Source organism: Mustela putorius, unplaced genomic scaffold, assembly GCF_011764305.1.
Source record: "Mustela putorius furo isolate JIRA1106 unplaced genomic scaffold, ASM1176430v1.1 tig00003858_pilon_pilon_pilon, whole genome shotgun sequence".
In the NCBI taxonomy this organism is placed as follows: domain Eukaryota; kingdom Metazoa; phylum Chordata; class Mammalia; order Carnivora; family Mustelidae; genus Mustela; species Mustela putorius.
The window spans coordinates 43418985-43446904 of record NW_025422010.1 but is presented as its reverse complement, the minus strand read 5'-3'; the positions used below and the strand labels follow the sequence as shown (position 1 = coordinate 43446904).

At 38.3% G+C, this 27920-nt stretch overlaps 1 protein-coding gene across 2 annotated transcripts in view; it reads right to left on the bottom strand.

Moving 5' to 3' along the window:
* The window catches only part of ME2 (malic enzyme 2), a 59225-nt gene that overhangs the window by 17706 nt on the left and 13599 nt on the right, over positions 1-27920 (bottom strand). For both annotated transcript variants that reach the window (XM_045065629.1, XM_004777708.3), the window contains exons 3-12: positions 23378-23511; positions 15794-15943; positions 13607-13682; positions 12345-12506; positions 11924-12027; positions 10768-10877; positions 10356-10453; positions 9718-9831; positions 7196-7310; positions 4279-4421 (exon numbers count right to left, since the gene is read on the bottom strand). In XM_045065629.1, coding sequence (XP_044921564.1) covers positions 4279-4421; positions 7196-7310; positions 9718-9831; positions 10356-10453; positions 10768-10877; positions 11924-12027; positions 12345-12506; positions 13607-13682; positions 15794-15943; positions 23378-23511 — 1206 coding nt within the window. The remainder of the gene's footprint in view (positions 1-4278; positions 4422-7195; positions 7311-9717; positions 9832-10355; positions 10454-10767; positions 10878-11923; positions 12028-12344; positions 12507-13606; positions 13683-15793; positions 15944-23377; positions 23512-27920) is intronic.

Genomic DNA, 27920 nt, shown 5'->3' with positions numbered 1-27920 from the left:
AAAATGAACACAAAGTATAGAAGCTATCTAACTATGCTAGTGTTGGCCCCAGGTGACTACCCTGACGCTACAATGTCAGGCGGCTGGATCATTTTCTACAGAGAGCTATGATCATTCTCTACCTGTTCTAAGCACAGAGACTGTGATGAAATTGTGTTTCTTTGAAGATTAAAGTCAGTTCATGGTTAATGTCATCTAACATTACAATGATAATGCATATAATAATTACTTTTGTAATACCACTAATTTTAATAGCTTTATAAAATGGCCTATATGATATAAGCTCTTTATAGGAAAAATGTTACATTCTCATCATATTAGTAAATTTTTAGATTTAGAAAGATCTTGGGTATTTTCTCTAGAATGGCAAGATTCTACAGCAGTTCTTCAGGATATTTTTTGTCTTTCACGATCAATCAAATATGGCTGGATCTTTAATGATAACCAAGTTGTTCTCATTCTGAAGCTCCAGAATTAAAAAGAAGTATTTTTCTCACTAAGCAGCAGAGGGTGTTAGAGTAACACTAAGACTTCTCTCTACTGAAAACAAAAGGACACTAAAAATTTAAGAGGTGACTACAAATATGTAATTTATGCCATTATTTTATGTAAGACTAAGAAGGAATTTATGTAAAATTAAACTATGACACAATGCTTTTTTATCATTTTTAGGAGGTAATACAATATTGAGAAAAAATTTGCAGCTCAGAACTGATAGACAATATATCAAACTAGTCTCCTTGTTGGATTTTTATTTTTATTCATTCTAGTAATACACAGCTCTCATGACAGTATTTATTCAAAAAATAAAATTCTTAAATGTTTGGGCCATCTTCCAGTGAAATGCTACCACTGCCCAAAACATTGACGTATTTTGTATTTCTAAAATGCCAAAACCTACTGACAAATTGAGTATATTCTTCAGTCATTGTATCAGACTAAGACTTAATCTTGGGGGCAATAACCATTAATTTTAAGTAGTAAAGACTGGTAAATAGGATACCATACTTTGGTAAAAAGATAAGGCAGTATAATAAAAGAGACTGATTTTCATTTATTTATTATTTTGGTATCTGGAGGCTGATTTTGTGGATGATTTCAAAGAAAAAGATTTCAGTAACTAGAAGTTTAGAAGTTTCAGTGATTACTATAACTTGGAAACCAGTAGTCAGAATTCATTTTGACTAAACTGAGCGGCACTATGAAGCAAAAGAAATTTAGAGGGGATGTATGTATCAAAATAAATACTTTGGCAATGAGAAAAAAAGAATGCTGAAGACTTAAGGAGCATGAATATTAAGTCTGGAAAATTCTGAGAAGGTTCTGCTTTGGCAATGATCTAGGCTGTTTCACATCCAGTCTCCCTCTGATAACAATGAGAGAAACTGGATAAAATACATTAAAAATATCCGTTAAGAAAGCAGCAGTGCAGGGTGCCTGGGTGACTTATTGGGTTAAGCTTCTGCCTTCAGCTCAGGTCATGATCCTGGGAGTCCTGGAATAGAGCCCTGCATTGGGCTCTCTGCTCAGCAGGGAGCCTGCTTCCCTTCCTCTCTCTGCCTGCCTCTCTGCCTACTTGTGATAAAATCTTAAAAAAAAAGAAAGAAAGCAGCAGTGCTATCGAAATCATGAGAGCTTGGGTGTGGGAGATGCAGAAGAGGAGGAAAACAAGATACATGTGATTCCAGCACTTGAAGCTTTCCCCCTTCATGAGGATTGCGGATTTCAAAAGAAGCGGTATCTGTGGCTGAGAACCCAAGCAACAAAGCTATCAGGAGCCTCAAGATGACAGAGGAAGAAAAGTTCAGGGCCTGCGGGGGATGATGGCTGCTAATAAATAGCCCAGGACTTGTGATTCATGTGAAAGGGTAAACCTTGGAAAGACAGCAGGCACCCCATGGACCGCATCCTGATTAGATTAAGGTGAGCTGCTCCAGACCAACCCCCACCACAGGAAAAGGGAAGACCCCCTCCTCTAGAGCCTCAAATTACCGCTACAATAGTTTACCCACACCATCTAGCACTCAAGAAGGAACCAAAAAACAAAAATAAAACGAGGCTTACAAAAATACAAGACTGCATAACCAAGAAAAAGAAAGAGGATAGAAATGGATTCACAGAGAGTAAGGTATTTCCTGCTATCAGACATTAACTTTCATCATGATTCATATATTTCAGAAATTAAATAACAAGATAGACTATTTTAGCAGAGAACTATAAGCTACGTAGAAAGATGAAATAAGTATTTGAAAAATACTGTTAAAAATTGTGAGGTGTGGTAATGATCCCATGATTATATCTTTAAAAGAACTCTTAACTTTTGAGAGGTTTACAATGAAGCGATGCGATGTCTTGAGATCTGTTTAGGGTGGGAAGGATGTAGAAGAAACAAGATTGAGAAGGAGGTGGTATTTCCACAGCTGGTACTAGACTATTCTACCTCTGTATATGTTTGAAATTTTCCGTAATAAAAGACATTTTTAATAGAGTGCAGAAAAAAGCATTCGTCACAGATTGGTTACCTATTCTGAAGTATATGACCTAATAATTTCCTGTTGGGTGTCACTGTAAACAAGCCTTTAAATACTACTTCCTGGGGCGCCTGGGTGGCTCAGTGGGTTAAAGCCTCTGCTTCCCAGGGTCCTGGGATCAAGCTCCACATCAGGCTCTCTGCTCAGCAGGGAACCTGCTTCCTCCCCTTCTCTCTCAGCCTGCCTCTCTGCCTACTTGAGATCTCTTTCTGTCAAATAAATAAAATCTTTAAAAAATAAACAAACAAATAAATAAATAAATACTACTTCCTGGGGTCACTTAAAGACCACTTACAAGAACAATACAGAACGTGATTACATTGTGGAGATTAAAAATATATCACTACAGAACAGTGCGGAAAACCTAACTGTCCTAATGGTATATGAGCAGACACCTGTAATTGGGATATAGTCCTGCGGCAGTGTCAAAGAATTCAGAAGTACTAAACCTTAAATGATTTGGATGAAAGTAAAAACTTCCTGACAGCTGTCAGATGACTGAAAACAATGGCTTTCATGAAGACAAATACCAACAGTGAAGCTATGTTGGAAGAGTAAAAAGAATTGTTTTATTAAATGTGACGGCAAGGAAGTAGAATTTATTTATGAATTGATTATTTCTATAATATGCCATTGTAAGTCTGTTTCACTAATTAGAAAAACAGTCAAACTGAAATTCTACAAATGAAAAATACAATAAAATTAAGAGCCTAGCAATAGATTAGCATAGCTAAAAAGAGTGCATGCAACCGGAAGATACACCCAAAGAAAATATTAAAATACAGCATGCAGGGGTGCTGGTGTGGCTCAGTGGGTTAAGCATCTACCTCTTGATTTCAGCTCTGGTCATGATCTTAGAGTCATGGGATCAAGCCCTGCATTGGGCTCTGCACTCAGCACGGAGTCTGCTTATCCCTTTCCCTCTGCCCTTTTAAAAGATAAAAATCTTTAAAAAAAAAAAAAAAGAAAGAAAGAAAGACTACACAGTATGCCAACAGGATGGAATATGCAGAAAGCTGTATAAGAGATACCTGAGATAGGAGAACAAGTCTGACACTCTCCAACCGGAGACCCACAAGAGCAGACAGAGAATGCAGCCAACCCAGATATTTCCAACATGGGCCACAAAAGAGGGCATCAAGATACAGAGTTCTACAGTCCCAGCTGGAATAAATACAAACTCAACTACGTCCATTATAGCAAAACCCAAGACAAAATAATGTATCAAAAGGAAAACAGACGTCAGGAAATAATAGCATACTATCTCCACTGACTTTTACTTCTATACATAGTAAAAACTATCCTTCAAAATGAAGGCAAAATAAAGAGATTATTAAGAGAAATTCATCAGACCCATACTCAAGGGAAGTCCTTCTGGTAGAAGGAAAACGACCCAAGATAAAAGCACAGACATACACGTCAGACAGAATGGCAAGAGAAGACATTAAAATGTATCGAAATATATCAAAATCAATTATTTTGTGTTTAGAACAAGACTGTCTTTGGGGATTTAAAATATAATTAAAATGTACAACAACAGCCCACAAGACAGAAAGGTGTTAAAATGGAGATGGATGGTAATTATGTTCCAGAATTCATACACACAATAGTTTATACAGAACTTGATTCAAGGGTGCATACTGTAATCTCTACAGTTAACTATGAAAAGAATTATGCAAGAATGTATACTAAGGCCAATGGAAGGAAAATAATGGACATAACCAATTCAGACAATTATGAGTAGTACCTCTGTAAGTGTATATGCTTCTTCAGCCGTGCACTCAGCCATTGCTGTAGGATTGCTTAATGCAAATATTACAGGCCTTTCATTGATTTCAGCCATGGCTTTGATTACACTAGGAGTGAAAAGTCGGCCAGCTCCTGCAACTCCTATAATACATAAGGAGGGGGAAAGCAACTTCCTTACATGTAACATAAAACAATTCTTATCAACAGCATTTCTGCAATAGGTTTAATACAACAAAACACATATTTTGTATTGCTGAGATAATGCCATAGGAACACAGTCTCGAATCTGAAAACAATAAAATGCTGAAAGTTTTTACTAAAATATTGTTTACCCCAAACATAGTATATTCTAGGAAATTAAAAAAAAAAGAGTATGACTATCTCCATCACTGTCTAATTAAGATAAAACTTGCTACAACATGAATGAACCTTAAGGATATTATGCTAGGTAAAATAAGCCAGTCACAAAAGGACAAATACAAATACAAATACTATGTGATTCCACTTATATGAGATACCTAGAGTAGTCAAATCCATAAACACAAAAAGTAGAAAGGTGGCAACAGGGGGCTAGGAAAAGTATTTGTTTAAGTGGTATGGAGTTTCAGTTTTGCAAAATGAGTTTTGGAAACCAGCTGCACAACAATGTGAACGCACTTAACAACTACCTAATCATACACTTAAAAAGGGTTATGATATATACAATTCATGAATTACTGAACTCTACATCTGAAACTAATGATGTACTTACTATATGTTGGCTATATGTTGAATTTAAATTTAAAAAATGGTTATGATGGGCGCCTGGGTGGCTCAGTGGGTTAAGCCGCTGCCTTCGGCTCAGGTCATGATCTCAGGGTCCTGGGATCGAGTCCCACATCGGGCTCTCTGCTCGGCGGGGAGCCTGCTTCCTCCTCTCTCTCTCTGCCTGCCTCTCTGCCTACTTGTGATTTCTCTCTGTCAAATAAATAAATAAAATCTTTAAAAAAAAAAATGGTTATGATGCAGGGCACCTGGGTGGCTCAGTGAGTTAAGCCGCTGCCTTCGGCTCAGGTCATGATCTCAGGGTACAGGGATTGAACCTCGCATCGGGCTCTCTGCCTGCCTCTCTGCCTACTTGTGATCTTTCTCTCGGTCAAATAAATAAATAAAATCTTTAAAAAAAATGGTTATGATGGCAAATTTTATGTTATGTGTATTTTACCACAATTAAAAATGAATTTTAAAAAGTTAGAAACTTGCATTTCAAATGTTAAATTGTTAAACTCGGGTTTAATTAAACAAATAATAGGAATTCAGAAGGGATAAAAAATCATCTGACTAAAGCAATCTACTTTCTTGATGCAATTTAATGACCTTTTCTTTAGTCCTTAGAATGTCTCAGACACTGCATTAGGCCACTGGGATATAAACATGAACACAATGCAACTTACAGTGGAGAGAAAAACAAAGTAGGCAGAAAATGAGAAAACCTGTAACAGGTGCCAAGTATGCAGTGTTACAGAAGCATAAAGGGTACTCAGCCTATGATAGGAATCTGGCGATGACCAAGCAAAACCTCAGCTGAGTCCTTTTCCAGTTAATCTAGTAAGATGACTTATATTTAACAATCAAAATAGTTAATTTTCAATTCTGCTTTAAAAACTGATATGTAACAAAGAATACTAGTCTGGAGACTAGAGTTCTGGTGTTCTCTGTCAGTCCTGGCTATATGAAATATTCACAAATCTTGGGCAAGTTGTTTAACATCTCAGTGCTTGTTTTTCTTATGTAAAAAAGGAATTTATAATCAGTGTTTCTCTATAGGGAAATGTATGGACATATTTTTAGGAGTCTATGAGTTCTAAAGGAATTAAACTTTTTCAATTTTTGTTTCCTTGACCCTCCAGAGAGAAAACTGGTGGACAGATTCTTAGGTTTTCATATTGAATTTTGAGAGAAATTGGGTGATCTTCAAGATGTCCTCTTGCTCTAAGAAATTGTGTGTTCTAATCAAAGAAGAAGCTAACCACCACAGAAACTTATGTTTGTGACTGTTTTCTATTTAACATTCAATAGGGGTTCTACAAGAAAGTGATAAAACTATTAAAAACGTATGGATTCAAATCTCACACCTATATAGGAAATGAAATAGCTCCTCTTTTAAAGACTTTTACATTTTCTGGGGCACCTGGGTGGCTTAGTTGGTTAAGCATCTGACTCTTGGTTTCAGCTCAGGTCATGATCTCAGGGTCCTGGGATTGAGCCCTGTGTCGGGCTCTGTCCAGGCACAGAGTCTGCTTGTCCTTCTGCTCTTCCCACCCCTCCTCCCCGCCCTACACCCTGCTCTCATCCTCTCTCTGTCTCTAAAATAAATAAATAAAATCTTTAAAAAAAATAAAGACTTTTTGATGGACTTTGGGGAGGGTATAAGCTATGGTGAGTGCTGTGAATTGTATAAGAGTAATGAATTACAGACCTATACCCATGAAACAAATAATACATTATATGTCAATAAAAAAATAAAAAACAAAATAAAGACTTTTACATTTTCAGGGGTGAACCCAATACCATTGTGGCATACTCTGAAGTCAGCTATGCAATGCTTTCTGCTTTGTTGCCACTGCAAAGATTTGACCCTGCACAGGACTTCTTGGTTTAGTCTATCATATGACCTTGGTCTTTTTCAGGTTTTGAGCACAGCAGTCACACCAAGTCTAAAAGCAAAGCATGATCAATTGTACAGCTTCCCACACTTAAGATCACAGGCAACATCTGTTAACTGAACTTTACACATAAAGGCTATCACAGAAAAACACATTAGATGCTGAAAGTTAGATAAAATAGGTCATTTCATTTTTAGTACTCCTGCATGGTACTGATGACCAGCAACATATTGTAAAGTGATATGACGACATGTCAACAATTCTACTTACCAATTATAGCTGAAGGCCTGAGAATATTTACTGCATCTTCAAAAGTATCAGGTATATTCCCTGGGGCTGAGTGAGCAAATGGTTCCTGATGACTGTCTATTTTAGCTTTCCGCCCCTGAATTTTTGAGAAAAAATATAGTATTTTTTAGTAAATGCTTACTGAGGATTAAGGAAAAGACATCATTATGAGTCATATATTCTTTCTACAATAGAAATGCCTTTTCATTCTCATTTACTTTCCTCTTCACAGCCACTATCTTCCACTGTCCACAAAACCCAGATATAAAACATAAATCCCACCTTAACCAGAGACTTTCTAGTCCCTGTCAAAAACTCATTTACTTAGTGAAGTGCTTCTAAATCCAATAAGGCACAAAGGCTTAAAATCCCTTATCTAGGCTAGATGTAAAATATTTTCATACTTTAGAAATGTATTGTGGTAATATATCAAATATTAAAATCCCCCAACATGGCACCCTAAACTGAAGAAAATTTAGTATACTAAGTACAAAAGGTCAAGACTACAAATACCTCTCTGGTTTTGCTATCAGATAAGTCCAAGTCAATCAGATTTGTTATCAATTTCAAAAAAACTTTGAGATTTCAGAGCTCTTAGGATTTTAGAATTGCAGAGAGACATCATGGACTTGTACTAGCAAGAGTTCTGAAACAAGAGGAACAGGGAATTCTGGTCCAAGATAGCTGAATGGAGAAACATGCTTTCCTCCCTAAATCCCAAGCCAAAAACTATAAAAATTAAATCCTTAGTGGTGTTATAAGGCCAGAAGACATACCACTGACAAACTAGAACAATGGAGAATTTTTCAACAATTTAAAGCAGTCAAAAATATATCAAATGCAAAATCCAAGCAGGCTGAGAAATCCGTATCCTTATTTTGGCAAAAGAAGAGAACCCACTGCAGAGGTGAATTTTTCTATCAGAACTCCAGAATACCCCCAGATAAGAACTAGCAGGGTCTGGGAAAAGCAGCAGGCCATAATCAGTTAGATGGGAAGTTAATTAAAGAACTGACATATAGCCTCAACAGATTCAGGTTCTCAGAACAGTGGCTTCTTATACTTGCCCCCTGAAGGACCACAGCTCTCCAATATGTGGGTTCAACAGGAAACTCTCAGAGTCTCAAAAAGGAGGGCAGAGTTTGGGTCAGCAGGGGAGTCCAGGCGCCTAAAACCCATAAGTCATGCTATTCACACACCCTAAAAGAAAAATATTCCCCGAACTAGCAGATATTCAGGGATTCACATTTATGCTAACCAACAGCATATTCATTCTAGACTTGAATTGCCACAAATATAAAAAAGAAACACAAAACATATGTGAAAACCAACACCACAAAAAGAAGCACCAAACTGTGTATGTATGTATGTGTATAAATATGTATTCTGCCAATGGCCTTCTAAAAGTACAAAGTTTCTAATCCTTGTATCTTAGATACAAGCAAATACAGTGGTGACAGCTCACTTGGAAGGCAGCACAGCTTCATGGTCAAGAGCACAGGCTTCATAGTCGGCTTGGATGTGTCTCTCACATCCACTACTTATGCTAATGACCTTGGAAAAGTCACCTGCCCTTTTAAATCCTAAATTTCCTTATTTGTAAAACTTCACAGAAGATTAAACAAGATAATACCTGCAGAATCTTATCATAAGGTCTGGTACATTTTAAACTACTATTTTAAATTATGTATAATTTAAGCACTCAAGATTTTTCATTCAAACACTTTTTCATTTTATTTTCTGTGTCAACAGTTGTGAGTACTAGTTAAGAAGAAAAGATTTCAGAACTGAAACAAAGTATGTTCAAATAAGCTGTGTCTGAAGAGGTATATTTCAAGTTATTGCTGTATGTCATTATATAGAGCAAAAATACAACAGCACTGTGTACTGTAGGTTCAACTGCGAAATAGTTTACCTAATGTGTTACACAGTGTAAGATATAATGCATTCCTTAAGCTACTAAAAATGGTAATCAGTGCTAGGAAAGCAGGCAGGTGCAAAGGATACTAAATTAATCTGGGTTGGAAGCTCTTCCTTATCCATGAACTGGCCTCAGGAAAGGATGCATGGATTGCTCTCAGACTGTTACAATGGACTATGATCTCTAAATGGCTAAGGAACTTCTGCTCAAATGTCAGATGTCCTGCTAACAATTTAATTAGGAACTTCTGAGTTCCAATAAAAAACCTAGTTTTAGAAAGGCCAAGTACAATCTTATTTGTATGGTTACTTGATTTCTTAAGAATCAGAGAACAAAGCAAGAAATAATATGTCTGGTGCCAACATGGAGATTATGACTTGAATATGAAGCAAGAGTCTTTATAAAAGACAGAAAGGAGACTGGAGGATTTCTGTTGAGAAGACACTGGAAGGTCTCCAGTGGTACAATCTGGACAGTCCAGTGCGATACAGTATTTTAGGAATTGATAATATTTTAAAGAAGTCAAACTAAAAGTATCATTTTAACAACATTCTTTTGCTTCTCCAAGATTTAAATACCTTACCTTAAATAACAAACCAAACTTGTCAAACATCCAAATTTTCTTTTGTGCCTCTTCTTCTGAGAGGCCATTTTCAACCATAGCCATAACTATGAGATTTGCAATTCCAAGAGCAGCCTGTCCAACAAAACATAAATTTAAAAAATAAAGACCAGGGTATAATACAATGCTTGAATTACTTTATATATGAGGATTATGCATTATGAGGAATATTTGGTTTATTCTCTAACAAATTACATAAAAACTCTTTTTTTTTTTTTTTTAAGATTTTACTTATTTATTTGACAGAGAAAGACACAGCAAGAGAGGGAACACAAGCAGAGGGAGTGGGAGAGGGAGAAGCAGGCCTCCTGCCAAGCAGGGAGCCCGATGCAGGGCCGGATCCCAGGACCCTGGGATCATGATCTGAGCCAAAGGCAAACCCGTAATGACTGAGCCACCTGGGCACCCCGCAAAAGTTGATTCTTTGTGATATTCTCTCTAAACATAGTATTTCTAAACATATGTTAAATTACCTACTTTACAACAGAGATCTCCTATTCATACAAGATCACAACAAAATTCGAAGCTCATTATGTCCCATTTTTCCAATTTTAAAGGAGAGTTTTAGTTTTAAATGCTCAAAGCGCACAAAAACATACCTCTCCTGCTCCAAGGAATAGGACTCTGTGATCTGACAGTGGTTTACCTATAACTTTCTGTGCGGCGAGAAGACCCGCTAGGGCTACTGCAGCCGTCCCTGTAAGATGAATAAGGATGTTTTGTGAAGGATTTATTTATTTTGGGGAGAGAGAGTGCTGGCGAACAGGGTAGGGGGCAAGGGCCGAGGGAAAGAATCTCCAGAAGACTTCCCACTGAGTGCAGAGCCCACGTGGGGCTCCATCTCACAGCCCAGAGACCATGATCTGGAGTCAAGATCAAGAGTCAGACGCTCAATTGACTATGCCTCCCAGGCGCCCCCCCAAATAAAGATTTTCTAAGATAACAAAAGGGAAGATTAAACAGGTTTAAAGAAGGTAGGGCTCAAAACCCGAGGTTTTCTTTTTGCTTTACCTTGAATATCATCATTGAAGGTACAATACTTTTCTCGATATTTTCTCAAGAACCTGAATGCATTATGATTTCCAAAGTCTTCAAACTGAATAAGTGTATTCTGTCCGTATCTAAAACAGCAAAATCCATAACGGTGGTATTGAAAATATCATTATTAAAAAGCTTTCCTGTCTAATATTCCTTATGATTCCATTTTGAAATAATGTCTCAAGTCAGTCCATTTAAGGCCACCGGGATATTTTTAGAGCCTCTGAAAACTGGAGTTGAAATGCAGAAATCTATTACTCATTCAGAAAAATATGAGGGGGAATCTATGTGATATTAATCAGTATAAACTATTTCCAAGTGCCTACAAGGTTGCCCAGCACATAAAAGCATGAAGTAACTTCCTAAAAAGAGATTTTTATCTGAGTCTCATAAAGTATATATCTGATATGTGTATTCTCACCATATTAGCAGTTAAACAGCAACACAGGAAAGTATATATTAAATAAGAGGTTAAAAAGTAATTTTGTAAGAGTTCACTGGCATTCAAAAAAAGACCCCAATCACCCTGGTGAGCTGAGGTAAGGGAAGGCTTGAAAAGGAGGTAAGACCTTATTTGGGCCCTCAAAGAACAAAAAGTAAAGAGACAAGAAGAAAAACAAGGTATATTTTGGTGACCCTGAATTTTCAACAGTCAGGCTATATATTTCAGGGTTTATGTGAGAAGATAAGAAGTTGGTTATGGTAGGTTGGGGCCAGATAAGGGAGACTCTTGAATGCAAAAGTAGGGAATGGGGCCTTTATTCTGATCAGATGCTGCAGAAGTGGAGAGAGAAGAGGATCTATGGTCAGTGAATCTGAAACATGAAAGCTGCCCAAGAGTCCCAGGAACAGTGTACGTGAGCCCGGCCGCCAAGGGCGGGGAGAGCTGAGCAGTGAGGCTCTGGTAGGAGCGGGGAGTACAGACTTCCCGCAGCAGGTCAGACAACTCAGGAGAGCAAGGCAGAATGCGAAGGGTCTCGCCAGTATCAGCACACCTAAGCAGGCAGGACAGAACCCAAGCTCTCAGAAATGTATCTCTTTCCATGCATCTTTTCCAAGAAAAAACTGTGGTTCCTTTCTTTTATTAATTAAAGATGTTTTCATTTATTCCAACTTAACAAAAAAATACCTGTCAGTAATGGCTTTCATAAACTCATCAATCAGGTCATCATAACGTTGCGATCGATCTCTTTTCTGATACAAGCCCATGTAAAATGGATCTTTTAAGAGTGCCTATAACATAGAACAAACGCAAAAATAAAATCATTTTGTTACACAACCAGCTTAACCATATTCTATAAAACAAAAACTGCAAAACAAAAAATATTTACTACGGTAACTTTTAAAACCTTACTACATTTTTTTCAAGAAACTCTTAATAGATTTAATTTACTGTTATTTGTATAAATATTAAAAGCACAGTTTAAGAAAAGATTAACTTTAATCATGAAATTTTCCCATCTTATATTATCTTCAAGAGAAGAATGTTGTAAAGCTTTTGTTTTTTAAATATGGGAGGAAGATCAAAGGCAGAAAATGGTTTTACTCACTGGATTATCAGTTCCTACATCAATACACACAGGCAGGCATCTATCAGGCCGTATTCCTGCACACGCTGTATACAAACAAAGTTTTCCTACTGGAATTCCCATTCCATAGACACCCAGATCTCCAAGACCCAGAATTCTCTCTCCATCAGTCACCACAACAGCCTTAATTACAAAAAATATATATAAATTAAAAGTTGTCAAAAGTGGGGTACTAAAAAGCATTTGAAAAAAGATTCTCTTTGTGTATTTTCACTCTCACTTTTAAAAATAAAATTATTTCTTGACTAACTTCCAAAGTAAACCAACCAAGCGTATTTAAAATTCTAGGATTTCTAGAATCTAGGTGTGAAACAAAGATGAACTAGATCTGATTTCCCTTTGTCTTTGGTTTAGAACCAGAATGTTTCTGACTGGAGGCTCAGTGATGTATCTTCCCAAAAACTAAACTGGGGAGAGGCAGGCAGACTTCTGATCGAGAGTCACCAGAAGAGAAAAACAAGGTTAGAATGGAACCATATGCTATTCCCACATAATGACCTAGGCCAAACAAGAAACACCTTAACAACAGTGGGGGGAAGAAGACCTAAAATAAAAAATATACCTATCTACAAGGTCTAAAGATCATATTAACAGTTTAATTATCTGGCCAAAATTTTTCTAGATTATTAGAGCTCATGATTATTCATCAAAGATTATTTTGGTGAGGAAGACATGTTATAAAGGCAAGTAAGATTACTGCCTATAACAAGAACTAAAGCCTGCCAAAAGACCTTAAGTAAATCACTGGATTTTATTTTATGAAAGACAGCCACATGGACCAAGATTTATATTTATTAAATTTGAAACTCTACAGTGTTTTATATTTGCTTAAGGATCTAAATCCATCTGAGATTTAGAAGAATAAAGTGTCATCAATCCTCTCACCACCCACAAAAATGAAAGTTTTTATGGCATTTTAATGTGTTTTCTCTACCTAGAATAATATTAAAAAGGAATAAAGAGAAGGCAAGAAATACCATGGTATCAACAGTGACAGGTTCACCTTGTGAACTAACTCCCATTTCGTTCCCAGAGTCCAGCTCTGTACTGGGGACCCATTTTGCAATTATTACTGTCATGATCTCCTCAGAGCACTAAATCTGCATATATGCAAGTGCAAAATAAATCAGAGCAACAATGAAAACTATTCTTGGAAATTCAGAGGCAACTTACAAAGAAGGAAAAAAAGATTATGAAGAGGAAGGTTGTGCTATTAGTAGTACCTTAACATGATTTTCTGGCCAGTTATCCACAATTGATCTAACATGACCTCTGTCTGAGATTGAAATAAATAATCCCCTGCAACAGAACAAAAACACCTTTGCATTTCACAACAGTTTTTTCTTTTCTCCTAAGTTTTGTTCATAACTGGAATATTTAGGTATTTTAATAAAACATCAAGAGACAGTTATCATTTCCAAGCAGATTTAGCTAAATCACACTGGATTATTTTCAAACATTTTCAACTACTCCAAACTGTAACTGCATTGCGCACACAGTAGCTGCAACAAAGATCATTATTAAATGACATGACTGTTTTACCCAAGAAGAAACTCGATACACCTGCGGTAAAAAGCAGTATAAAAATAAACCACCAATGCAGGACAGCATGATAAAGCTATATAAACTACTATTAAAATTCACCAAAACTGAAAATGTGAAATTTGAAGGAGCAGGAAAGGAAAGAAGAAAAGTACAGTAACTTCGCACAAAAGAGGATGTCTCTGAAGCATTAGGAAAAAGTGAAAAGTTATTTTAAACACACTGCATATTGTTATCCAACTGAGATAAATCTAGATTTTTAAAAAGGAAAAGAGGAAGAAAGAAGGGGACGGGGTAGGGGAGAAACACAGGTTGTAGACACGTGTGTAGAAACACAGGGTTAGGTAGGGATGAAGGCCAACAGGTCCCCAGTGCCTTCAAACTGGCTCTTACACTTGACTTTCTCACTAGCGTCTTAGCTTTGGCACTGCTCTCCTAACTCAAATCAGTTTGAACAGTTCCTCAGCTGTAGCTGCATAATAGAATCATCTATTATGGGCTTAAAAAAAAAAAAAAATGCCAGGGGTCCCAACCCCAGAGATTCTGATTAAACTGACCTGGAGTTGAGATCAAGATTTACTGACCATCTCCTATGCAAAAAACACAGTATCTGTGTCGCCCCAAAGCCCTGCTCTTTTTGCTTCATGTCGGTTCTGAGAGCAGGGTACACATCAGAATGACACAGGAACTTTCCTGAAACACCTACTTGGGGGCCCAGCTCCAGACTGACTGAATCAGAACTTCTACAGGTGGGGCCCAAGCATAAATATATTTTTAGGTTTTTCCTTGTTCTTTAATATGGATTGAGAACCACTATTCTGAATGAAAAAGAAACTATAAGAGAACTAAACAGTCGGGTTAACTTAAGGAATGTTTAACACACATTAACTGATGGTAGCACACAGGACAGAGACTGCTCTCAAAGTGTCTTCCAGGGAACACCTGCCATACTGTCACCAACCGCGTTCATTAAAATCCAGACCTCCACATCTTTCTCTTCTTCATTAGAATCTTAGGAATGGGAAGGACAGGAAGGTCGGCTCCGATCAGCATTTTAAGTCCCATGGGTGTTTTGTACACACATTAACATCGGAAAGCCACGAGGCTGGATGAAGGAAGACTGGAGACCGATGCTATCATGCATTGCCTGAATGTCTCCACCATTTGCATCAATATCTAAGCAGGACATGGGAAAGAGGTGAGGACTGTTGAAAATGCTAATAGGTTAGAGGAACACGACAAGAAAACACAAACTAATCGTAAAATTTACAAAGAACAGTTCCCATCAGTTCTTCATCTGACCTTCTCTGCTGCTCTTTAACAGGCACTAGCATCCCTATTTTACAAGAAAACAGATTCAGAGGCAGAAAGTAACTTATGGAAAGACTTAAGTAGATGCCCATTCTCCTACTCTTTGTTTAAAATACTGAGGCACTAGAACTATTTGATATTAAAATTTGGAGAAGCTCATAAAAAAGAACAAACAATAGAAATTAAAGCCAAAAAAAAAATGAGAATCTTTAAATTTGGGCAGATTGTCAAACTGTTATTAATGATAATTCTGGAGAACCTGCCACCAAAATCAAGAGTAACCCCCCCTTTTTTGTACAGAAATGCATGGTTCTTCTACTAATCATAATAACTTGCAGAAGGTTAGGAATGAACATTGCCATTTCTACTACAACAAGATATGAACACGCTGGGTTTTTATTAACCCCTTCTTGTCCAAATTAAGCTTTGATGAGGAGGGAACGGTGATTGACATAAGACGGCAATATATAAAAGAGAAATGTAAGAGCTGTTAGGGAGTGCCATTCTTCCCATATGATAATCATTTACAAATTTATGTCTTTAAAAATAAGCCTTACTTAGGTCTCCTAAAGATGTGTCCATATTGGGAGCAGGCAAGACCCACTGTTGGTGTGTATACAATTGGCATCAGACTTTCAATATCATCTTGCAGAATTCTATAAAACAACTTCTCATTTCTTTCTTGTATTCCCATTATATAGATGTATCTGAAATTAAGCACAGTAAATAATGTCTACATCAGTAAGCATTTACACTCAAAGTTTTGGCTTTTAGAATAAGAAGTTATATGTAAACATCTAAAACAGGACTCCCCTCCCTACCAGAAAACAAAACTCTAAATTATCATTATTTGACACCAAGGACAAAAATTAACAAAAATAAAAATGTACTTAAACAGTCGATGATGATAACGAAGAAGAGGGGAAGAAGGAGAAGAGCAGAAACAGCAGCTAACATTCACCGAGCCCTCACTGTGAGGCAGGCTCTATACCAGGCACCAGAAATGCAAAGACCACCATGACACCACCCTACTCTTAAGAAAATAACCTTTGGGCACCTGGGTGGGTCAGTGGGTTAAGCGACTGCCTTCGGCTCAGGTCATGATCCTGGGGTCCTGGGATCGAGCCCCACATCGGGCTGTCCCTGCTGCAGGGAGCCTGCTTTTCCTCTCCCTCTGCCTGCTTGTGCACGCTCTCTCTCTCTCTTCCTGTCAAATAAGTAAATAAAATCTTAAAAAAAAAAAAAAAAAAAAAAAAGAAAAGAACCTTCAAGGTTATTGACATGGAAATATGGAAGCCAAATAAAGTGGCATTCATTCAAATATTTACTAAATACTATGTGCCAGGCACTATTTTGGGCTCCCAGGTTGTAAGAAGTGACCCCTGTCCTTGTGCAGTCAGAATCCAGTAGGTTTGAGGCATTAGAGGGTCTATACAGAGTGCAGAGGTACCACAAAGGCAATGGTCAATTAGCACACATATATAAATAACGCCTTTTCAAGAATAAAGTTTAGAAAACTGGGAAATGTTCACTCGAAAAAACCAGTGACTGGGCACCTGGCTGGCTCAGTCAGAAAAGTGTGTGACTCTTGATCTGGGGGGTTTAAGTATGATGTTGGGTAGAGAGATAACTAAAATAAATAAATAAATAAAATAAATCAACTTAAAAAAATAAAAAGTCGTAAGGGGCACCTGGGTGGCTCAGTGTGCTAAGTGCCTGCCTTCAGCTCAGGTCACGATCCCAGGGTCCTGGGATCTAGTTCCACATCGGGCTCCCTGCTGAGTGGGAAGCCTGCTTCTCCCACTGCCTGCCACTCCCCTGCTTCTGCTCATGCAGTCTCTCTCTGACAAACAAATAAAGTCTTTTAAAAAATAAATAAAAATCCGTAGATGATTCTCCTATTAGAAAACAAAGAAAAAGAAAAAAAGCCACCAATCATCTTGAATTAAATATGTGTAAAACAGACTTACTACTTTTTACTCAAACTTGTCTGTCCTCCTGTTATCATCTGACCGAATTTGAATCTGAGATCCCATTCCTGATTTCTCGCTCACCCACTCTATCTTACCCTAGTCTAATAAATCAACAAGACCTACAGTGTCCATCAGCTAAATAGCTTTCAAATATATCTATACCCCCCTTCTGCCCTCACCCTGTCCAAGCCAGCATCATTTCTCACCTGGGCTACCTCAAGAACTTTCTTTTTTTTTCTTTAGAGGTGGGGGCAGAGGGAGGAGAGAGGATCTTAAGCAGGCTCCACACCAGCACGGAGTCCAACTCAGGGCTCAATTTCACAACCCTGAGATCATGATCTGAGGTGAAATCAAGAGTCGGACACTAATGACTGAGCCATGTAGGTGCCCCACCTCAAGAACTTTCTAACTAGTTTTTATATACACAATTTTGCACCCCCCTGCTCAAATTTATTCTTCTCTTAAAAAATAAACGCTAACCGGGGCACCTGGGTGGCTCAGTGGGTTAAGCCGCTGCCTTCGGCTCAGGTCATGATCTCAGGGTCCTGGGATCGAGTCCCGCATTGGGCTCTCTGCTCAGCAGGGAGCCTGCTTCCCTCTCTCTCTCTGCCTGCCTCTCCGACTACTTGTGATTTCTCTCTGTCAAATAAATAAATAAAATCTTTAAAAAAAAAAATAAATAAATAAACACTAACCATTTCTATTCTCCTTGAATGTCTTCCAAACACCCATTAAATAGGCTTCTGCTTCTAAAATAGTTACCAAGATCTCTGCCTACTTCCTAGCTTCATCCTCCTACTGAACTTAACATCAGTTTCTCAAACGCCCCACATCTCTTACCTTGGTGTCGCTGTACACAAGACACCCTTTGCCTGGCTCACCCTCTACCCATGCACAGTCCCATACTTACACCCCCTGAGTGCAACACAGGTGGCATGCTCTCCCTTTCTGCCCGTTTCGGTCCCCCACCACGCATACATACACAGATTTTCCTGTTTTCAGGTCCCTCAACACCCTAGTCCTATTTCTGCAATTCTCAGTCCACTTTCTGACTTTGTCTTCCCCTCAGCCTGGATGAGATTATGAGCTAGGGACTACTGCCTTATATAAATCCATTATTTCCAGTAATTAACAAAGTAAGTGCAATGTAAGTGGTGTGCAAATATTTGGCGAATAAATAGGGAGAAGTGATTCCCTTCATAAAAGGAATAATATTTTCTATGTAGCTAGTGCAGGCAGAACTAACAGCAGCAGGTAGCAGACGGAAGGAGACGGCTCCTCAGGCTAGGGAAGAAAACAAACTATGACGACGGACTAGCTCTATGACACAGCAGAGACGTCAAGAACAGATGACTTACCAGGCACATGTGATTCACTTTCACCTTCCTTTCACTTTGGTCACTCCTCTGCATGCTTCCCACTGGATCTTGTCCTCACTGAGGACTGCTACAGCTCAGCAATCCTGAACGCCACGGACGCAGTCCTCTGATCGCAACCCTCCCCTCTTCAGCTAGCTCTACGATGCCGTGCCTCACAGTTCTGACGGAGAGCCCCGGCTCCTGGATCGCTTCATTTTCTCTGGTTCTATTAGGCTCCCTGCTGGCATCTCTTCTTTCCCCACTCTAGATCCCGATCAAGCCTCTCCCCCTCAACAAACCCTGACCATTGTGGAACACCCCCGCACCTTTATCACGGCACCACCCTGCCATGAACTTTTCCAGCCATGAACTCCCTGAAGGCAAGGGCTGGAATTTCTCATTTCTGTAGTTCTAGAGCTTAAAATAATGCCTGGCACATAGGAGCCCGGAATGAATATGAGCTGAATGAGTTAATGTAGCATTGTTGCCAGCCCAGCAAACCCCAACCCTGAACTGCCATTACATTTCATCTTTTCTGAGGAAAAAATAACATTGCTGGGCAGTTTTATTTTTTTATCAATAAAAATAAGATTATGCTATTAGGCCTTCTGGGCTTACCCAGGCCTTTAATCTGTCCTTGTTCAGCTTCACTTTTGGCTAAATGGCTATTCTAAACATTTATCACGGTCCTCACCAATTCTGTCTAACCTTGACCCTTACAACTCTTAGCCAAGACCTTCATATTCTACATCATCGAAAATCCAGGTCCTCAGGTGGGGTGGGAGCTCACAGGCTCTGCCGCACCACCTGCAGGGTTACCCCTACCTGTGCCTGTATTTCATCTCTGCTCTTGCCTCAGAGAAAGAGCTTTTCTTTTTTCTTGTTCAAGGCCACCCTCTACCTCTGCACTTGACCCTACGCCCTCTATCTTTGCCTTTGACCCTATGCGCTCTACTTTGCACTTGTCCCTCTGTCCCTTTCCATTCTCTGGGATCTTGTTCTATCAGTTACCCTTTCTTCTGGGCTCATTCCTCACAGCGTGAGCACCTTAAACCTCCTTCTGGCCTGAAATATACACCCCCAAATATAGTCCCCAAGCAGGACTAGAAACCCAAGTCTTGCTTTACTTAGTGCTCAGTGTCCTTCCTATCCCCTTATCTAACTTCTTGAAATAGTCTGGATTTCCTTTCGTCTCAATCATTTCTCAGTCTACTGTTCTCTTCCTTTTGCCCCAACAGATCAAAGAAACTACTCTTACTTTTCATCAAAAAATAATCTCCTAAAACTGAAAGCTTTTCCGCTAAGGTCAGGAACACGACAGGGATGTCCATTATCACCACTGCTATTCAACATCGTACTAGAGGTCCTAGCCTCAGCAATCAGACAACAAAAGGAAATTAAAGGCATCCAAATCGGCAAAGAAGAAGTCAAATTATCACTCTTCGCAGATGATATGATACTATATGTGGAAAACCCAAAAGACTCCACTCCAAAACTGCTAGAACTTATACAGGAATTCAGTAAAGTGTCAGGATATAAAATCAATGCACAGAAATCAGTTGCATTTCTCTACACCAACAGCAAGACAGAAGAAAGCGATATTAAGGAGTCAATCCCATTTACAATTGCATCCAAAACCATAAGATACCTAGGAATAAACCTAACCAAAGAGACACAGAATCTATACTCAGAAAACTATAAAGTACTCATGAAAGAAATTGAGGAAGACACAAAGAAATGGAAAAATGTTCCATGCTCCTGGATTGGAAGAATAAATATTGTGAAAATGTCTATGCTACCTAAAGCAATCTACACATTTAATGCAATTCCTATCAAAGTACCATCCATCTTTTTCAAAGAAATGGAACAAATAATTCTAAAATTCATATGGAACCAGAAAAGACCTCGAATAGCCAAAGGGATATTGAAAAAGAAAGCCAACGTTGGTGGCATCACAATTCCGGACTTCAAGCTCTATTACAAAGCTGTCATCATCAAGACAGCATGGTACTGGCACAAAAACAGACACATAGATCAATGGAACAGAATAGAGAGCCCAGAAATAGACCCTCAAATCTATGGTCAACTAATCTTCGACAAAGCAGGAAAGAATGTCCAATGGAAAAAAGACAGCCTTTTCAATAAATGGTGCTGGGAAAATTGGACAGCCACATGCAGAAAAATGAAATTGGACCATTTCCTTACACCACACACAAAAATAGACTCAAAATGGATGAAGGACCTCAATGTACGAAAGGAATCCATCAAAATCCTTGAGGAGAACACGGGCAGCAACCTCTTCGACCTCTGCCGCAGCAACATCTTCCTAGGAACAACGCAAAAGGCAAGGGAAGCAAGGGAAAAAATGAACTATTGGGATTTCATCAAGATCAAAAGCTTTTGCACAGCAAAGGAAACAGTTAACAAAATCAAAAGACAACTGACAGAATGGGAGAAGATATTTGCAAACGACATATCAGATAAAGGACTAGTGTCCAGAAATCTATAAAGAACTTAGCAAACTCAACACCCAAAGAACAAATAATCCAATCAAGAAATGGGCAGAAGACATGAACAGACATTTCTGCAAAGAAGACATCCAGATGGCCAACAGACACATGAAAAAGTGCTCCATATCACTTGGCATCAGGGAAATACAAATCAAAACCACAATGAGATATCACCTCACACCAGTCAGAATGGCTAAAATCAACAAGTCAGGAAATGACAGATGCTGGCGAGGATGCGGAGAAAGGGGAACCCTCCTACACTGTTGGTGGGAATGCAAGCTGGTGCAGCCACTCTGGAAAACAGCATGGAGGTTCCTCAAAATGTTGAAAATAGAACTGCCCTATGACCCAGCAATTGCACTATTGGGTATTTACCCTAAAGATACAAATGTAGTGATCCAAAGGGACACATGCACCCGAATGTTTATAGCAGCAATGTCCACAATAGCCAAACTATGGAAAGAACCTAGATGTCCATCAACAGATGAATGGATCAAGAAGATGTGGTATATATACACAATGGAATACTATGCAGCCATCAAAAGAAATGAAATCTTGCCATTTGCAACAACATGGATGGAACTAGAGCGTATCATGCTTAGCGAAATAAGTCAAGCAGAGAAAGACAACTATCATATGATCTCCCTGATATGAGGAAGTGGTGATGCAACATGGAGGCTTAAGTGGGTAGAAGAATAAATGAAACAAGATGGGATTGGGAGGGAGACAAACCATAAGTGACTCTTAATCTCACAAAACAAACTGAGGGTTGCCGGGGGGAGGGGGTTTGGGAGAAGGGGGTGGTATTATGGACATTGGGGAGGGTATGTGATTTGGTGAATGCTGTGAAGTGTGTAAACCTGGTGATTCACAGACCTGTACCCCTGGGGATAAAAATATATGTTTATAAAAAATAAAAAATTAAAAAAAAAAATAATCTCCTGTACTTAATAAACCCCAAAGATATATTTTTCAAAGATTTTATTCATTTATCTAACAGAGAGAGAGAGAGAGAAAATAAGCAGGGGGAGACGGAGAAGCAGGCTCCCCACTGAGCAGGGAGCCATTGCAGGGGGCTCAATCCCAGGACCCTGGGGTCATGACCCGAGTGGAAGGCAGACACCTAACAACTGAGCCACCCAGGTGCTGACCCCCAAAAGATTTTTAGGATTTTATTTATTTGTTTATTTATTTGACAGAGAGAGAGATCACAAGTAGGCAGAGAGGCAGGCAGAGAGAGAGGGGGAAGTAGGCTTCCCACTGAGCAGAGAGCCAGATGCGGGGCTTGATCCCAGGACCCTGAGATCATGACCTGAGCTGAAGGCAGAGGCTTAACCCCCTGAGGCACCCAGGCATTCCCCAAAAGATATTTTAAACTCTGCCTTCAGACTGGTCTCTCTACACAGAATACCCTGCCCTTCTTTCTCATGTTACCTGTCTCTTGTAACGTACTGCTTAAAACTCAGCTCAGGCATCACTTCTCTAGGAAGCTTTAATGTACTCTTTAAACTCGGTTAGTTACTCTTTAAGTTCAGAATATCCTCTGCATGTACCTTTTCTCTGCTGCACACTGCAGTATAGGGTATGATGATGATCACAGTATAACTACTGATGAACCCCTAGAATGCAGGGCTGTGTGCTATGGGGTGGCATACACTCTGTTTTACCTGGGACAGTTTCAGTTACTTCTCTTTTTCACTCCCCTGGATTGGATGACATATTAACTGATCACCTATCTTTTAACTTACTTTACAACCTCAGTGACTAGTATAGTGACACACACAAAGTAGAGGATTAATAAAAGTTGTTGAAGAGAAAGGGTACAAATCAGATGACAGCTTTTGCTTCTAATATTCCAATCACGGCTGAAATGTTCTGTGATTTTAGGCTTAAAAAAATAGATTTCTGGGGCGCCTAGGTGGCTTGGTGAGTTAAGCCTCTGTCTTTGGCTCAGGTCATAATTTCAGGGTCCTGGGATTGAGCCCTTGCATGGGGGGGGGGTCTCTGCTCAGCGGGGAGCCTGCTCCCTGCCCCCCTGCCCCCGGCCGGCTGCCTCTCTGCCTACTTGTGATTTCTGTCAAATAAATAAATAAATAAATGGATTTCTGCTAAATTTTACAATAGTGAACACAATATTCAGTGAAATAAAGGAAACGTAATCATTATAAAAATAACAGTCAACTGCCTAAAACACAAACTTCATTATAAGACTGCATATTTCTTATACACAATAACCATAATGTTCCCAATTTTACTGATCAGAGCATCAATAGAGAACTAAACATTTAATTGATTCTTACTTTTCCAAAGGGCCATTCAATTTTTTTAAGTTTCTATGAAATCGTAAAGCTTGAATATCTTGTGTCTCTATTTTGGGAGGTAGAAGTCCTTGAAGACCAAGCATTTGTCGTTCTTGTAATGTAAATGCCATTCCCTAAAAAGGAGAAAAGGATGAAAAATTATTGCTTAATGAGGTTGCAAGGGTGCTATTCTACAAAATGTAATTTAAATGTAAAAAAATCAGTATGATACCATTTTGCCCACACTGTCAAAAATCTGTAAGACTGTTCATGTCTAATAATGGTAAGGGTGTGGTAAAAGAGTTACTCTTACATATCATTGCTGGAAATGTAAACAGATTTAAGTTTTTTAAAAGACAACTTAAAAATATTTTTAAAATCTAATGCACATACACTATATCTAGACAGCCTTCTTAGAGAAATATTCATACATAAAATAAAGACAAGTATACAAAAAGACTATAGTACTGTTTCTAGTTTTCTTGACTATTACAAACTTACTAAAAGCCCATTAATTATGGAACGGTTAAGGAACCTATGGTATTTCCATACCATGAAATACCATACACTTAAACACAGATCTCCAGTTATGTACAATTACCTCCCAGACATATAGTTAAGGAAAAAAAGCAAGTTGCAAATCAAACACTCACTGTTGACTGTGATGTTCAGAAAACCCACATAAAGTACATATACACAGATACGTCCATATGTTAGAAATGAAATTAACAGAATACAGCTTGAAAGAACATAGTCCAAACTGATGATAGAGTTACCCTCACTAGAAAGAGAGGCTGAGTTAAAGAGGGCAAAGGAAGCAATGGTACTTAGGAAGAAATTCATAGGAAAATTCATAAGAAAATCTATGTCATAAAATCTTTTTCAATTTCTGATATTCAGTTGTATGTTAAATTCTTTTCATCGAAGTGATGTCAGTGAAAATGCCAGAGTAAGGATTTCCCAAATCTTTTCCTCTATAAAAACGGTAAGAACATTGGCCAAGTGATCAGAATAAACTTCTTTGGAATTCTGGAAACTAACCAAAGGCTTCAGCAATCAGGGAACATTTTACTCAAGAAAAATAGCTGAATTCTCATACGAACAGCAAGCTTCTTGACGTTTTTATTTGCCTTATTCCTATGCTTCCCTCCCCAGCTCCACAGTAGCCTAGAAAACAGCAATCATTATGAAACAATAAGCTTTGAAAAACAGAGCCTGGCAGCTACTAAAGAGAGGTTGGAGATAATTCTACAGTCCCATACTCAGGAAATTTGTCATTATTTGGCCTGTCTGGTGATTTAGTGGATGACCCCATTTGCAAGGCTTTATTAAATATGATCTAGAGTTCACACAGTGTGAACAGGTTTTTCTCCAGAAGAGCTTGTTGAAAACAATCAGAAGTAATTATTTAACATGACAGCTGTGGCAGTGGATAACAGCTGAGGCAAACAATAGGCTAACCAAAAAGCTGAAAAGGAAAAGCCGAGGAACAAAATGTCCACAGGGTGGGTGGGAATTTGAAAAGCTTCAAATATTCCCAAGAATCTAGATGATCACTGGGGGCTATAGGCAATCCAGGAAAGACTTGGGAAGGCCCTTCGCTCCCATCTCTGGCTAATCTTGAGGCTCTGTGTAAGCAGGAGGTGAAGGCTGATGTGTAGTTGTAAACTGCTTAAGTACGAAAGGCACGCCCCACAATGTACACATTGCCCTTAGGTATTTAAGTCTCTGTCTAATTACTAGTTGATGACTAAGCCAACAAAGCAGACTTTAGTGGGCATATCAAAACAAGACAAAGATTTTAAATAGTTCAAGTATACTTTACACACCTTAAAAGCATTAGTTCAGAAATGTCACTAAATAGACAATAGCAATAGAAGAAACCCTGGGAGGAATATCCGGTTTCCAGAGAAGTCACATTATTGAGTATGTCCAGTTTTCAACAAAAAATTGTAAAACATGCAAAAAGACAAAGTCTGGCTCATACTCAGGAAAAAGAGTAGTTAGTTAATAGAAACTGTCCCTAAGGAAGCTCAAACATTATACTAACTAAAGACTTCAGTTATTTTGAATATATTCAAAGACCTAGAGGATACCACATCTAAAGAACTAAAGGAAAGTACAAGAATGATATCCCACTAACTACAGAATATCCATGAAGGGATACAAAAAAAGAACCAAATATAGAAATTCTGGAACTCAAAGTACAATAACTGAAATAAAAAGATTCAGAGGGATTAAACAGCAGATTTGAGCAGGTGGAAGAAAGGATCAGCAAACATAAAGAAAAATCAATTGAGATAATCCAGTCTGAGAAGAGAGAAAAAGCAATGAGTAAATATGAACAGAGCCTCAGAGACCTCTGGGACACCATCAAGTGTGCCAACGTGTGTGTAATAGAAGTCCCAGAAGGCAAGAAGAGAAAAGGACAAAAGAATATTTGAAGAACTAATGCCCCCAAACTTCTCAAATTAGGTGAGAAATATTACCCCTAGAAGAAACACACATCCTAGAAACTCAACAGTTCCAATCAGGGAAAAAACTCAAAGAGAACTACATCTAGAAATATCATGTTCAAACTGTTAAAAGCCAAAAGAAGAAACTTGAAAGCAGGGAGAAGTCACTCAACATGCACAGGTGACCTTCAAAAAGAGGAGCAGCTAATTTCTTTCTTTCTTTTTTTTTTAATTAATTTATTTTTTTCAGCGTAACAGTATTCATTGTTTTTGCACCACACCCAGTGCTCCATGCAATCCGTGCCCTCTCTAATACCCATCACCTGGTTCCCCCAACCTCCCACCCCCCCACCCCTTCAAAACCCTCAGGTTGTTTTTCGGAGTCCATAGTGTCTCATGTTTCACCTCCCCTTCCAATTTCCCTCAACTCCCTTCTCCTCTCCATCTCCTTATGTCCTCCATGTTATTTGTTATGCTCCACAAATTTCTTAACATAAACTACAGAGGCCATAACACAGTAGGATGACATATTAAAAGTGCTGAAAGGAAAAAAAAAGCTGTCAATCAAGAATTTCTAAATCCTTACAAAATTATCTAAAAACAAAGAAGAAATTTAGATGTTTTCAAATAAAGATAGAGTACTCATTGTTGGCAGGCCTGTTTCACAAGGAATATCAAAGGGGGTCCTTTAGGGTGAAAGAAAGACACTGGAGAGTAACTCAAATCTACACAAAGAAATAAAGAACACAGGTAAGATCACCATATAGGTAAATATAAAAGTCAGTATGGATGTATTTTGTTTGTTTGTTTGTAGCTCTTTGTCTCTCCTACCTGACTTAAAAGACAACTGCATAAAAAAATAATTATAAATCTGTACTGATGATCAAACAATGTACAAACATGTGATTTTTATGACAAAGCAGACAAAAGGAAAGGATGGAACTATACAAGAACGGTTTTTATGTACTATTAAAATTAAGTTGGAATCAGTCTGAATTAAATTGTTATGAAAATGGTAATTATCATTCCCTGAGCAAACCACTAAGACAATAATTCAGAAAAAGGCAGTAGAAGAAATGACAAGGGAATTAAAATGGTTTACTAGAAAATATGGTTTAACAGAAAGGAAGGGAACAATGGAGAAATAGAGGAACAAAAAAAGACAAGACATTTAGAAAACCAACAGCAAAATGACAGCCATAACTTATATCCTATCAACCACTATATAATGTAAATGGATAAAAATCTAAAATAATAAGGCATGGATTGGGGCACCTGGGTGGCTCAGAGGGTTAAGTCTCTACCTTTGGCTCAGGTCATGGTCTCGGGGTCCTGAGATCAAGCCCCGCATTGGGCTCTCTGCTCAGCAGGGAGCCTGCTTCCCTCTCTCTGCCTCTCTGCCTACTTGTGATCTCTCTCTCTGTGTCAAATAAATAAATAAAATCTTTCAAAAAAAAAAAAAGGTATGGATTGGCAAGATGGAGAACACAATCCAATTTTATGCTGTCTACAGGAGACACAGTTTGATTCAAAACACAATTAGGTAGAAAGTAAAAGGATGGGAAAAGATACACCATGTAAATAGTAACCCAAAGAGAGCTGGAATGGCTAAATTAATAACAAACAAAATGATTGTGAAATACACATTGTTCATAGAGAAGAACATTCTATAATGATAAAAAGGTCAATCTATTAAAAAGATGTAACAATTATAAATATATATGCATCTGTGAAAAAAGCCCAGAATACATGAAACAAAAACTGACAGAATCCGAGGAAGAAAGACAAGTTGGAGACTTCTATACCTCATTTCCAATACTGGAGAAAACAATTACACAGAAAATCAAAAGGAAACAGAAGACCTGAGCAACACTTTAAAGCAACTAAACCTGACAGACTCGTATGGCACATTTCACTCAAGAGCAGCAGGAAATGCATCCTTCAAACCGAGTGTCCATGGAATTAAACAGAAAAATTACCCATTTATTTAAGTAAACCATAAAACAAGTCTCAATAAATTTAAAAGGATTTAAATCCAAATATGATCTCCTACCATAATGCAATGAGATTAAAAATCAGTAATAGAA